The sequence below is a fragment of the Marmota flaviventris genome, chromosome 10 (genome assembly GCF_047511675.1).
Source record: "Marmota flaviventris isolate mMarFla1 chromosome 10, mMarFla1.hap1, whole genome shotgun sequence".
In the NCBI taxonomy this organism is placed as follows: domain Eukaryota; kingdom Metazoa; phylum Chordata; class Mammalia; order Rodentia; family Sciuridae; genus Marmota; species Marmota flaviventris.
In genome coordinates this window covers 43,377,928-43,391,362 of record NC_092507.1, presented here as the reverse complement: position 1 = coordinate 43,391,362, position 13,435 = coordinate 43,377,928, and the positions used below count along the sequence as shown (strand labels likewise).

Sequence of the window (13,435 nt, the reverse complement as noted above, 5' to 3'; positions counted from 1 at the left end):
AGCGAAACCCTATCTCAAAAAATAAAAAGGGTTATGGATGTGGTTTAGAGGTTAAGCGCTCTGGACTCAAATAAAATAAAAAGAAAGAACCATCAGGGTGCCCAGTAGAGTCCCCTGGGAACCTTTTACACCCGGGGGCACTGACCACGCCTCTGCATTCTTAAGCTCCTGAGTAAGCTCAAGGAGCTTTGGTTGGGGGGGACATCTATTGAGCTCCTACCGTATGCCTGGCATTGCACGGTTCTGTAGTTGTTCTTATACAGTCAGTCATAGCTTAACTACAGGATATATTCTGAGAAATGCTTTGTGGGCTGACCTTGTCCTTGTGCAAACATCACAGTGGTGCTTATGCAAACCTCAATGGTCTAGCCTACTCCACACCTGGCCTCCACCATGATCCTAGGGGACCTCCAAGGTATACCCACCATTGAGCAAAACCTTGTTATGAGGCACAGGACTGCATACACAAACTTTTACTAAGATAAAAACTGACATGAATGGATAAAGTTTAAGTTTACACAAAGTTTTCCAAAACATACACATGTGCTTGAAGGGTTCACCATGCACTGATCTGCGGAGCTCAGGAGACAGAACTGCTAGTTCTTGTGATTCAGAACAAATCCTGTCAGAAATCAGGAGAGCCTCATCCTCAGGAATTTGCTTTCATTTTTGTGTGTTTACTTTTCAGTACAGGGTTGGGACAGGGATGCTCTGCCATGTGCTGCACCCCCAGCCCTCTTTTTTATTTTATGAAACGGGGTCTCACTAAATTGCCCCAAGCTGGCCTCAAATTTGTGATCCTCCTGTCTCATGCCTCTCAAGTACCTAGGATTATAGGTGTGCACCACCTCATCTGTTATGTTTCTTTCTTTCTTTCTTTCTTGGTACCAGGGATTGAACCCAGGGGTCCTTAACTGCCAAGCCACATCTCCAGCCCTTTTTAATATTTTATTAGAGACAGGGCTTTGCTAAGTTGCTGAGGCTGGCTTTGAACTCATGATCCTCCTGTCTCAGCCTCCTGAGTTGCTGGGATTACAGGCATGCACCCCTGCACCCAACGTGTTTCTACTATTTTTTAAATGTAGAGCAATCCACTGTGAAAAAAGAGCTCCAACTGAGGCCAGGGCCCTTGGAATCAGAAACATGGAGCCTTTGTGCTGGCTCTTTGGGACCTGGGCTGTCAGAAGCATCCCCTAGCAGCCATGGAGGGAGTGGGAGGGTGTGGGGGAGGTGTCTCTGCCCTTCTTCCTCCCCCAGGAACCCCTTGTGCTGGTGGAGTGGCTGAGCTGAGTTGTTTAGGTTTGCATTCAGAGGAGAAAAATGGTTTTTCTCTTCAAGTTAGAGCATTAGCGCCTTCTGCTAAGGGAGATTAGTGCTTCCCCGCCACTGCAGCGGCCTTCCCTCCTGGGTGGCTCCATCTGCAGAGTAGTTTTGGTCACCTCCCCAGCAACGGTCCAGGGGAACAGCTCTGAGCTCAGCGTGTCCAGACAGCTGCAGCTGGGCCTGCCCTCTTGGCCCTCCCTCACACAGCAGGACGAGTATGTGTTTAGGCCAAAGCTTCTGGACATAGAATTAATTCCTAGTGTGTCCTCTGCACTGTTTCTTATTTCCTCAATCTGGCCCTACATTTTGACAAAAATGACCCTACCCATCTCCCTTCCTCTTCACCCCAGTCCCAAAAATTTGCTTGTAACAGCCCCAAATGACACCATGTCACCATGTAGAGTTAAACCAGGCACCACGGCACACACCTGTAATCCCAGCAGTTTGGGAGGCTGAGGCAGGAGGATTGAGAGTTTAAAGTCAGCCTCAGCAACTTAATGAGACCCTAAGCAACTTGGTGAGATCTTGTCTCAAAATAAAACATAAAAAGGGCTCGGGATGTAGCTCAGTGGTTAAGCGCCCCTGGGTTTAATCCCTGGTACAAAATATATAAATTTGTGAATGGCAGAAAACAATAAAATAATTTCAGATCAAGTTAAAAACTAGAATACAAAGGACAAAAAGTTAATTTCTTTAATATATAAGGAGCTCTTACAAATTAATAAGAAAAATCCTCAACAGGCCAGGCACAATGGCATATACCTGTAATCCCAGCAACTTGGGAAATTGAGGCAGGAAAATCACAAATTTGAGGGCAGCCTCAGCAACTTAGGCCCTAAGCAACTTAGCAAGATCCTGTGACAAAAAACAAAAAGGACTGGGGCTATGGCTCAGTGATTAAGCACCCTGGGTTCCATCCCTCATGCCAAAAATAATAATAATGAGACAGTTCTGTGTGTGATGAGATCTAAGATATGGCATAAGATAGGAGCAAAAATGGGTACCTGTGTGAGGTCTTTTTTTTTTTAATCCATGTGCATATACTACTTATTCCAATAAATAATTAAAAATTAAACTGGTTGAGCCTTACACATGCACCTAATACAAATAATGTCTAGAAAATTCAATGGTGAGCTTCTGGGGGAGGAGGACAGCTTCCTGTGCTCCTGTGCTAAGCAGTGTTGGGCACAGAGAGCAGTTGCTCAAAAACAGCTGCTGGATGAAGTATTAACTCTAATAATAAAGTGTGCTTCTGGGGCTGGGGTTGTGGCTCAGTGGTGGAGCACTTGCCTAGCATGTGGGAGGCACGAGAACTGGAACTTGAACCCAGGGAGAGCATGGTTCCCACCCCAGACCTCAGCACCACGTAAAAATAAATAAATAAAATAAAGGTATAAAAAAATACAATAACATTATTTTAAAAAAAAAGTGTGCTTCTGCTTTCTCGTCTAGTCCCAGAGCTTTCCATTGATGGACTGCCCTGAAGCCTTGTGGAGGGTCTTGCTGTCCCCCCAGGGACAGCGGGATCAAGAGAGATGGCAGAACATACTGCACAGGTACGAAGGCAGGCGGCTGTGTGTCGGTCTTGGCATCCTTGCGAGGAGCCACGCGGCCGGGCAGGTTGAGGCCGATGTGGTAATGCACCTGAATGAGCAGGGCCAGCAGCAGCTGCGGGTAGATGCGCCTCACGCGGCAGACACAACTGTTGATGGACAGCAGCTCACACAGGCCGCTGGCTGCCTGGGGGAGGAGTGGGAGCTGGTGGCATGAGAAGGCATCTTCCCTGCACTCCTGCCTAAGGCCTGGACTTCTGCTCTGGGAGGCTAGACCTGGGTCTTTGCTCTTCCCTGGCCCAGCCAGGGAGAGCCTGGGTCCCACCCCAGACCTCTAGCCAGGTCCCACCCCAGAGTAAGAACAGCCTGACTTTAGGTTTGGTCCAGGGTTTGATGTCATGTGACCTGGGAAGATTCATGGTAAGGGATCCCTTCCTACCTCCTGAGAATTAAAACAGTCTTGATTCCATTTTGCAGTTGAAGAGAACTGGCTCAGAGGAATGAAGCAGCTGCCCAAAGTCACCCAGCCCCTTAGGGGCAGAGCTGGAACTTGAACCCAGGTTTTCAGATACCAGCTATAGCCTTCCCTGCCTCTTCCTCAGTCACAACACAGGTGCCCAGAACTGGGCAGAGATCTGGGCTTGGGTCCTGGTGCCACCACTGGCTAGCTGTGTAACCTTGGGCAAGGCACAGGCTGTCTCTGGGAAGGTCTTGCTGCTGAATCCCCAGAACTTATCAGTGTGCCTGGCACTAAGTAGATGCTAACAAATACCTATTAAATAAACAAATCAGCCCCCCCAACAATAGTTGGGTACCTATTAGGTGCCTGGTGTGTTTGACATTGGGGATATCATTGTAAGCCAAATAGGACAGGTACTGGCTTGTGCATATCACAAATTAACCAAATAGCTGCCCCCCCCCACCACTATTACCAAATCACAACTGGGATAAATTCTTCCAAGATAAAGTATGTGAAGCAAAGTATACTATGCCCAGATCAGAGCAAGTCAGGGAGAACAGGGAGGCTTCCCCAAGGAGGTGATGCTTGCATTGAGAGCTGAGGGATAAGCAGAGGTTAGCTTGGTGGAGGGCATTCCAAGGAGTGGACACAGAGTGTGCAAAGGCCCTGTTGCAGAAGACTGCTGGATGTTTGGAGTTCTGACAAACACCAGTGAGGCTGCACTAGAGCAAGCAAGAGGCCCGGGGAGGGAGGCAAGGTGGGCAAGGGGTACCAGGTAGGAGCACCATGGCGTTCTCCGAGGCCACGGGAAGCCAAAGCAGGGGCTGAGAAGAGCAGGTATGCATTCTGGAAGATGCTTTGGTAGGGATCACAGGGCAGGAGTGGAAGCAGGAAGGTGAGCAGGTGGTGAACTAGGTAAAGGTTAAAGGTGATAGAGGCAGAGAGAACCCCATCACCTAGAAGGGCGAGGCCTCCATCGCACCCTGGCTGGTGAGGACCCAGCCCACCTCCAGCTTATGCTGTTCCCACTGCTGCAAGCTGCAATCCCCACAGGTGGCACCACTGTGTCATCCAGTGGATCACAACCAAGAGCCCAGAGTCAGGGACTTGCCCAGGGAAGGCCAAGTATCACTGGCGGGGGTGGGGGGGGCTGGAGCCCTTTAAGCTGAACACAGCGGGAGGGAAGAAGGGAGGGAGGGAGAAGAGAATGGTGGGGCTGGTGGGCTGCGTCCTCACCGCCAGGGGCACAATGGAGGCCCGGCCCTTCTTGGTGACTGGCTTTTCCTTCAAGCTGGTCAGGAGCAGATCCAGAAGATCTCGGACATCACAGCTGGGCTTGCGCAGTATCAATTGCCTCCACATCTCTGCTCCATTACTGAGGTGGGGGAGGGGGATGGTTAGGGGATGCCAGCAAGGAAGGTCCAGAAAACACTCTCCAAGGGAAAGGAGGCTCATGGTGATTGAGAACCCTGTGCCCAGTGACCACGCCAGGTGCTTTATATTCAATTTACTATTTCAGCAAATATTTATTGAGCATGTACTGGACTAGGTAAATCTCTAGGGCTACAGAAGCAAAAAAGAATCCGGTCCACGCAGGGTAAATGAATTTTCACAATGACCCCCAAAGCAGGCATTGTTACTCCCATTTGATAGAAGCAGAAGAGAAGCTCAGAGAGGCACAATTGCTAATCCAAGAAGATACAGCTAACGAGCTACAGAAGCAAGGAGTGACCAGATCTGATGTCTCCAAAGCTGGTGCTCCTCCCTTCACACCAGTGAGCAGGAACCAAGGCAAAGGGAACCCTTATCACCTAATACCAGGGAGCATGTCTCCTGCCCCTGGGCAGGCAGTTCCCCAGGCAGGGGAAACCCCTGAATGCAGCAGAAACCAGCCCACAGAAGTCCTGCCATGGGGAGTTGACAGAGTGCTAAAGGGTTAACAAAAACCCTTTCCCCCTCTACATGAGCATCTGAACCTTCCCTTCACTCTCTAGCTTTGTTCCCCTGGAAACCTGATAAAGATAGTATGTCAACTATGTTGCTAGGCAACATTACTTATGGTAAAAATGGTCTTTATGGCCACTTGGTAAATTGCATCTGGACTGAAACTATCAATTAGCAGTAAGTATGAAAGATGATATGTCAAGAGCTTTGTAATGTTTTGAACAACCAATTAAAAAAAAAGAACTGATGGGGATGATGGGGACGCTGCCGGGAACAGTGACTCTTTAATGGGATTGTCCCTGTGGAGTCCTCAAAAGTGAAGCCTCTAGAGTTGGCGTAAAAGACTGGTCCCTGTGGTTCCATTTCAGCCAGGGTGTTCCCCATGGGACTCCTTTCCTCAAACCTGAGCTTTACCTGGGAGGCCCAAGAGACCATTTTCCAGACCCAAGCATCCAGGACACAAAACTCAAGGAGGTCCCCACTCTAGAACTCATGCAAGTGCAGGCTTGGCACCTGCAGAGGGGCCTCCTTCAGCATCGTGCCTAGATGCTTGGCCTGCCTCTGCCTTGTCCTCTATCCTGTCTGACTCTGCTATCACATGTGATCCCTGGAAGTCATATGAAACAGTCTACTTGGGGGTCCCAAGAAGAAGGCCCCTGATATCAGTGCATCTGAAAGATGCTGGATCATTCTATTCTTTTTTTTTTAATATTTATTTTTAAGTTTTAGGTGGACACAACATCTTTATTTTATTTTTATGTGGTGCTGAGAATCAAACCCAGTGCCTCACGCATGCTAGGTGAGCGCGCTACCACTTGAGCCACATCCCCAGCCCCGAGCTGGATCATTCTAATGGGAGGATGTGTGGCTGGGTCCTCACTTCCCCTGCTGATCTCCTTGTCTTCTGCAAATGACCCCAACTGTCCTTATTAGAACATACCCTAAAATGCTGTTTGCACAGCTCTGCATAATTCTTTCACATTTACTCAGAAAAAAATCATCCTAGGGTTTTGATCAGCCACTGCCTTGTTTTATTTATTCAAAGACATGGTGGGAGCATTTCCTGGGCTGAGAGGTCAAGGTCAACCAGACTAGTCACCATCTGGCCACCGTCCCCTCTGCCCATCAAAACAAGAGCTCCCTGGAGGCAGTGAACATGGGGCATCTCCCTGCACAGCTACAGGCCCAGCAGGTGCTCAGCCCAGCTGGTCGCATTACTTCATCATACCACCCACCTGGGGTGTAAATATAGGGATCAATTCCTCCTTTTGCTTCTGGGGGGGAAACTGAAGCCCAAAGAAGGCAAGCAGCCTGCCCAAGACCACCAGCTGCTGGAGGTGGAATCAGGACATGCAGGCCTCCTTCTTATGACACCATTAAGAGCTCTGGGCTTAGAGTCAGTCAGACCCAAGTTTAGGTCCTCCTTCTATTGATGGCTCAGTGGGCTCCTAGAGTAAGAAACTTCCCCTGAGTCTCAATTTCCTCATCCGTAGAATGGAGCTTTTTTGAGAACAAGAGAATGTACTGGCACTCAGCACGACACCCAGCAGTGCTCAGGAAATGATTAATGGTTGTCTAAGTACCTCAGGTCATGGGCAGGGGCCATCTGGGAGGGCGAGGGGTTTCTCTAGGTAGAAGGGGCTTCCAGCCTGGGGGGGAGCTACTTTGTCCCTCTGAGGTGTAGTGGCTGAGAACCCGCTCCCAATTGGTACCTGTCCAGCGGGAGGGGACACATGAGCAGGGCCACCACAACCTCCGTCATGAAGGAGCTGGCCAGGAGGGAGACGGGCAGCAGGGCCACCTCACGGGCCCGAGGTTCCTGGATGTGGCTCAGCTGCATATAGATGCCCTGCATGATTTCTGGGATCTGGAGTACAGCCATGAGCAGGCAGGACGAAGGTCCATCAGAAAAACCGAGAAGGCACGGAGGGGAGCGGGAGGGGAGGAGGAAAGAAGATGGAGACAGGAGACAGCAACAGAGGCAGGGGTGGGAGGGGACAGGAAGGAAAGAGGAGAGCAGCACGGGAGAGAAGAGGGGGCTGCGTCCCACCTCCGCACCCCACCCCGCCGGGTGAGCCTGCTTCTCTGAGAACGTCCCACCTCCGCACCCCACCCCGCCAGGTGAGCCGGCTTCTCTGAGAGTGGTAAGCCACCCCTGCCCTGCCCCAGTGCTTGGGGGTTCCACCACCTCCCACCCTGCTCACAGTCAGACAGGCTGTGCCAAGGGATGAGCAGGCCGAAGGGACAGGGGAGTCCCCAGGCCCCAGTGGTCACCCGCCTCTGCCCCCAGGAGGCCTTACCACCTCCAGCGCCCTGTGGCGGTACCACTCCAGCACTGAGCTGAGCGTGACCTCAGAGGCCAGCTGCATCATCTCCCCGGAGTCCTTCCCCCGAGCCTCTGAGCCGCCTTTCAGCCCTTCCAGGGCTGCCAGCAACAGGTCCTTTACCTGCTGGGGCCCCAGGAAGTCTCCAAATTCCTGAAACAAAGGTGCAGAGAGAGCTCCAGACCTTGAAGCGTAGAGCCAGAGCCAGAGGCTCAAAGACTACCTGACCCGCTACAGAGGGCATGCCGCCTACATCAGCAAGGGCTGAACCCTCTGGGGAAGAGCTACAAAAGTCGGGGTGCATGGGCCCTGCACTCAGGCTGGGTGTCAGGGAGAGGGAAGTTGTGGCATGAGCTGGAGGAGGGGCACTCAGGTGGGCTCCTATGGCTGGAGCTATGGGGAAGCTGAGCTGGCACTTGGGGTGTGGCACTGTCCTCCTCCCCTCCCTCCCATGGGAGGCCCGGGGTGACGGGCAGCAGTCACCGTGATCACACGCAGGATGTTCTGGCATGGGCTGACAGGGTTGTAGGGCCCCAGGAAGCGCTTGTTGCTCTCGTACAGCTCCTTCTTGTTGGTCTCTTCCTTATCTCTGGCTCCTGCAAGAGAAGAACCTTCCAGGTGAGGCCTTACCAGACTTTGCTCTTAACTTTTTATTAAAAGCCACCAAAGGGGGTTGGGATTGTGGTTCAGTGGTAGAGCTCTCGCCTAGCATGTGCAAGGCCCTGGATTCGATCCTTAGCACCACATAAAATTAAATAAACAAAATAAAGGTACTGTGTCCAACTACTTCTTAAAAAAAAAAAAAAAAAAGCCACTGAAGGAAGGACCCAAATCCTGCATAAGCAGCTTAATTATTTTCACATAGTGAGCACACCCAGGTAGGGTAGCTGGCACCCAGGTCAAGAAGCAGAACACAATCAGCATCCCAGAGGCCCTCTTGTGTACCCCTCTCAGGGCTACCCCTTGCTCCCCACAGGGCAGCCATTCCTGAACCCCTACCTGGAGTTCCTGGCTTTGAACTTCATAAAGGACTCATGTGGTGTGTGACACTGGGCTGGTTTTCACATATACTCTTTTTTTCCTCCCCAATACAGAGGTTTGAACTCAGGGGGTGCTTTACCACTGAGCTATACCCCTAGTCTTTTTTATTTTGAGACAAGGTCTCACTAAGTTGCTCAGCCTGGCCCCAAGCTTGATATCTTCCTGTCTCAGCCTCCCTGGGATTACAAATATGCACCATCATGCCCAGCTCTTAGGAAAGGCCTCAAAGCTTGTAGATTTTATTCTACTGTAATCTTTATACAGATAAGGAAATCTAAGCCTAGACAAGCAAAACAGCTAGGAAGGGCCAGAGGTCCTTGTAGGCGATGACACTCTTTCAGAGCCAGAGGAGCTTAAGCCAGAGGAGCAAGCCAGGGTCACCTGGACTGGGGCGGAATGGGACTTTAGAGGAAAGAAAGAGGAGTCGGGGCTTGTACAATGCATGCCACATCACTAGCTCCCTGAAATTGAGTCGCCCCTAGATTCTTCCACCACTCCAGATCCTAAGACAGGACCTACTCTTTGTTAGAGCACCCACCATGTGGCCTTGGGCACACAGTGATGACTAAGATACAATCCTGCCCTAGTCTCATGGGATTACATTTGAGTGGGGAAGACAGACAAGAAAACAAGATGTTGGGACCATCTTGACTGAGTGTATACGGTACTGTAGGGACATGAAAATGACTGTCACAAATTAAGCACAGAAGGATGAGGAAAAGCTTAGAAAGGATTATTTACATCAAAATAGGTCTGTTTGTAGGTAGCTTCTGTCCCCTGGTTCTGTGGGAACTAGGGCTTCACACCAGCTTCCAGTGGCCATCTGACCCCGGGCTGGTCTTCCCATCTCCCACCAGGGCCTCACTGCCTGTCTCCAGCCAAAGACCAGCTGAGTGGCCTCCCAGGAGACCTGCACTGGGGGCTCCCACAGGGCTTACGTTTCTGGAGCTCCAGGATAGTGTAGAGGATGGTGATGCCGTCCAGCGCCTCCCGGCCAATCTCCTCGTCAGGATCCCCAATGCGAAGGATGAGCCTCCCCAGTAGGAGCCCCAGTGCGGGGAACCCCGAGGACATCTGTTGGTGTCGTAATCACAGGGGCGGAGTCTCACAGCTTCAGTAATACTACACAGAAACTGGTGAACAGAGCCCTGACAGCAGAGCCCTCAGAGCTGGGAAGAGTCTCCCTAGGAGCGTCCACCCCTCCCGGCCACACTCACGAAGAAAGGCAGAGTCAGGAGTGTGTGGTTCAACACGGAGACGTTGCTGTTCACAGCTCGCGCTCGCTCGTGGGCCTTCCCAGAGTTCATCCAGGGCCCTAGGGGCTGTGGGGACCAGGGCAAGACTCAGCTAGCCCCTGCTCCTGGGCAGACAGGCCAGCCTGCACCATCTGCAGGAGCTTCAGAGAGGGCACAGAGGCAGCTCACCAAGCCCTCCTCCTCTTGTGGCGCTTAGGGAGAGATGGGGTCCAGGAGCTGAGAACAGGCCTCACTGACTAGAGGGAAGGAGGTCAATGAGGAGAGAGATGAAAGGAGGAGAGTCATGAGAGCAGAAAGAGACAGGGACAGACAGAGAGAGGGAAGCTATGGGAGCAATCGCAGGAGCTGTGTGGGGTGGCTCTACATAGAGTGGGGGGTGGGGAGAGAGTTAGCGGTGGCAGGAGTCTGGGACAGGGCCTGTGAGTAGCACCGGAAGGCAGAACGCTGGCCCAAAATGACATCCTGAGGTCAGATCACTCCTGTTCCAGCCTCCCTCTGCTCAGACCTGACTCCCTGCTTCCCTCTGCCCTTCCCTGCTCCCTCCCCGGCCCCACTCCCTGCACCTCCAAGATGCTCTTCAGTCCAGCAGGAGTGGGGTCTTCAATAAAGAGGGCATTAAGCAATGTCTGTAGAGCATCCAAGGTCTGATGGTAAAGTGTCTGTGGACAGGAGGGGACCCAGTTGCTATGGGTTAGCACCCTCTCTGGTGGCAGGAAAGAGGGGGCAGTTGGGCCCATGAGAACCACTTTCTGGCCCCACTTCTGAGACTCGCCTGATGTGTGATATTGGACAAATCACTCCCCCTTCATGGGTTCCAGTCTCCTTACCAACAAAGTGGTAATTATGATCCTTGTACTTCCTACCTTAAAGGGGGAGAAAGCAGAGAACCAGCATTTATTGAGACTCTGCCATGGGCCAGGTGAGTGCCTGGTGATTTGCATATCTACATCCTCAAATTGAGGAGACACTTGTCCAAAGTCACACAACAAGGAGCTGTCAGGTTGGGAGGAAGGAATGAGGGCCAGCCTTACTTTCATTATCTCTGCTCTGATTAAGACCCAAATGGAGTCTCCAAGTTGCCTTAAAAGAGCCGTCTCTCCCTTGGCTCACCATGCAGCAATGCTGGAATTGTTCTATGGCTGCAGCAACCACACACACATAATGCTAAGCAGTGGGTTTGTGCCACTTTGGGGAAGGCCCTCCTTTCCTTGCCTCCCTTCCTTCTGCTGGCTCCCCAAGTATATCTCCCAGGTTGTCACTGTCCAGGCTTCTTGAGTCTGCACACACCCTGGAGCTAGTGGCCCTTTGAGGTACACCACAACCACCAAGCAAACTTCACTGCCAACTACCTCCTTCTTCCCTCCCATTTGCTGCTGATTACTGTGCAGAACTTCCCTCTGCTGGCCAGACCTGGTACTGCAACAGGGCCGCCTGCTCTTCCCAGCCTGTAAATGATGCCTTGCCTGGCCTTCTGGTCTTCTCTGAGGGCCCCAGCTCCACACCCAGCGCCCTCCAGCTGTGTGCATGGGCTGGCTTCCCTTGCTCTCTAGCCTGGCCTCCCTGAACTTTTGTTTCCAGCCACACTGCCTGCTTATGGTCCTTGCAGTCACTATACGGTCTGTCCACAGGCTTCTGCACAGGCTGCTCCCTCTGCCTGAAATACCCTTCCTTCTGCCCCCTCCTTCAGTTCTGAGTTCTCTTTAACCTCAGCTCCAGAATCATGACCCCGACCCTCTCTAGGCCATGTCTCCCATTTCAGGCTCTTTACAGCACCAAGACTTTCCTGTGTGTAGCACTGCCTGCTGGCAGTGATTTTACATTTATTTGAGTGAACCTCTGATAATGTTCCTCCACCCCGAGCACTACTGTGAGGTCCCCACACTGAGCCGGGTAAGGAGAGGTACTCAGCTAACACTGGCTGAGGGGGAGGATGGGTGAACACGCCTCACCCTGAGCTGGAATCCCTCTTCCTCAACCTTCCCCCCGACCTGGCTCCCCACTCATCCTGGACTGAAGGTCACTTCCACTACTTCTCCCACGATGACTTCACAGAAGTTTCAAAGATGCTCAAATGAGCCCCTTGAGGTTCTGCTCCTCTAGGTGTCTGCTCCAGCTCCCCAATCTTGCTTCCTTATGGCTCAGTCCTCAGCACCTGCCCCCCAACCCTGGCCACCTCCTCCGGCCATACCAATATCTGCCCACTTCCCTCTCTCAGGGCAGGGCCCAGAAGTGAAGGGCCTCCAGATGGAGAGGCAGCCTTTGCAGTGATTTTATTTACACACCAAATTTATCAAATGCCAGCTCAGGCCAAGGGAGGTGAGGTGAGTGACCCAGGCCACATGGCTAAGGCACAGGGTAGAGGCTCCGACCTACTCCCAGAACTGGCCCTTTCTCTTGTCCACTAAGTGTCCAGAGACACAGCTCATTCCAAGACCCCCCACAGTCCTGGGGACACACCTGGGAAGGAGGGCAGGCACCTCACCTGGATGTCCTCTGCTTTGGCCTCGTCTCTCTCCTGCATGGCCTGCACCGAGGGCAGTGAGAACACACTCCGCACACACGCGTTCACCAGCTCTGCCCTCTCCCGCACACCCAGGATGGGCTGGGTGTGGCTGGGAAGAAAAAGGAAGTGAGGCATGGAATGAGGGAGGGGCTGCAGGTGCGGGGCAGGGGTGAGGGACCCTGGCACAGGCCTGGATGCTGAGGTCTAAGCCACAGGAGGACGAGATGAGGTGGCACCAGGAGAGTGGGTGTGGAGGGCTGACAGCCAGGCAAGGACTGGGCCAGAGAGAGGGGGAGGCTCGGAGCAGGAAGGGGCTCAGGGAAGGGCCCAGGAGAGTCAGGCAGAGCCCAGAGGTAGGGTGTGGACACCTCAGTTGGGTCAGGGTCTCCATGGCCTGCCGGCGGACGGAGCTTGAAAGGGAATCCAGCGGCTCATCCTGGATCTGCCTCTGGACAGGGACCACAGAGGGCCAATGAGGACACCTGGTTACACACCACCAAAGCCAATGCCACCCCTCCTCAAGGGAGCAGGTGCAACAGCCCTTCAGCTTGGGCAGAGTCCCCCACCAGAGGGGTCCAGAGAGCCAGCTCACTGCTCAAACTCTATCCTGAAACTTCAGTTCAAAACCCCAAACACCCCCAGCCCTCACCTGCTGCACCCCACATGGAGAACTCGGTAAAATTGTTCCTGCAGCAGCTTAGTGACAGAAGACTATTTCACCCACAGAGCTGCCCAAGCAAAAAACACTACTCATGGCCCCTGAAAGCTGCTGGTTGGAATCCTCTAAAAGGATCTTCTACTTTTCACTTTTGATGTAGCACCTACATACAGTTCGTGCTCAGTGATATCAGATAAATGAAAGTGTGCTGGGGATTGAACCCAGGGCCTCACACATGCTAAACAACCACATGACTCCTGAGCTACACCCAAGTCTCTTCTCTCTCTCTTTTTTCAAGGGACACAAAGCCAAATATAATTTTATAAACTTCAGTGATTAACCTTGCCCAACTCATTCTGGTGGATAGCAGAGA

General features: G+C 52.2%; 1 protein-coding gene across 1 annotated transcript in view; it reads right to left on the bottom strand.

Annotated features, from left to right (window-relative positions):
• Positions 1-13,435, bottom strand: part of Mroh7 (maestro heat like repeat family member 7) — a 43,521-nt gene that overhangs the window by 18,853 nt on the left and 11,233 nt on the right. Inside the window, exons 4-13 of the mRNA XM_071617875.1 lie at positions 12,773-12,852; positions 12,384-12,513; positions 10,465-10,560; positions 9,863-9,967; positions 9,584-9,719; positions 8,088-8,200; positions 7,581-7,757; positions 6,993-7,147; positions 4,573-4,711; positions 2,873-3,063 (exon numbers count right to left, since the gene is read on the bottom strand). Of these exons, the coding sequence (XP_071473976.1) occupies positions 2,873-3,063; positions 4,573-4,711; positions 6,993-7,147; positions 7,581-7,757; positions 8,088-8,200; positions 9,584-9,719; positions 9,863-9,967; positions 10,465-10,560; positions 12,384-12,513; positions 12,773-12,852 (1,322 nt within the window). The remainder of the gene's footprint in view (positions 1-2,872; positions 3,064-4,572; positions 4,712-6,992; positions 7,148-7,580; positions 7,758-8,087; positions 8,201-9,583; positions 9,720-9,862; positions 9,968-10,464; positions 10,561-12,383; positions 12,514-12,772; positions 12,853-13,435) is intronic.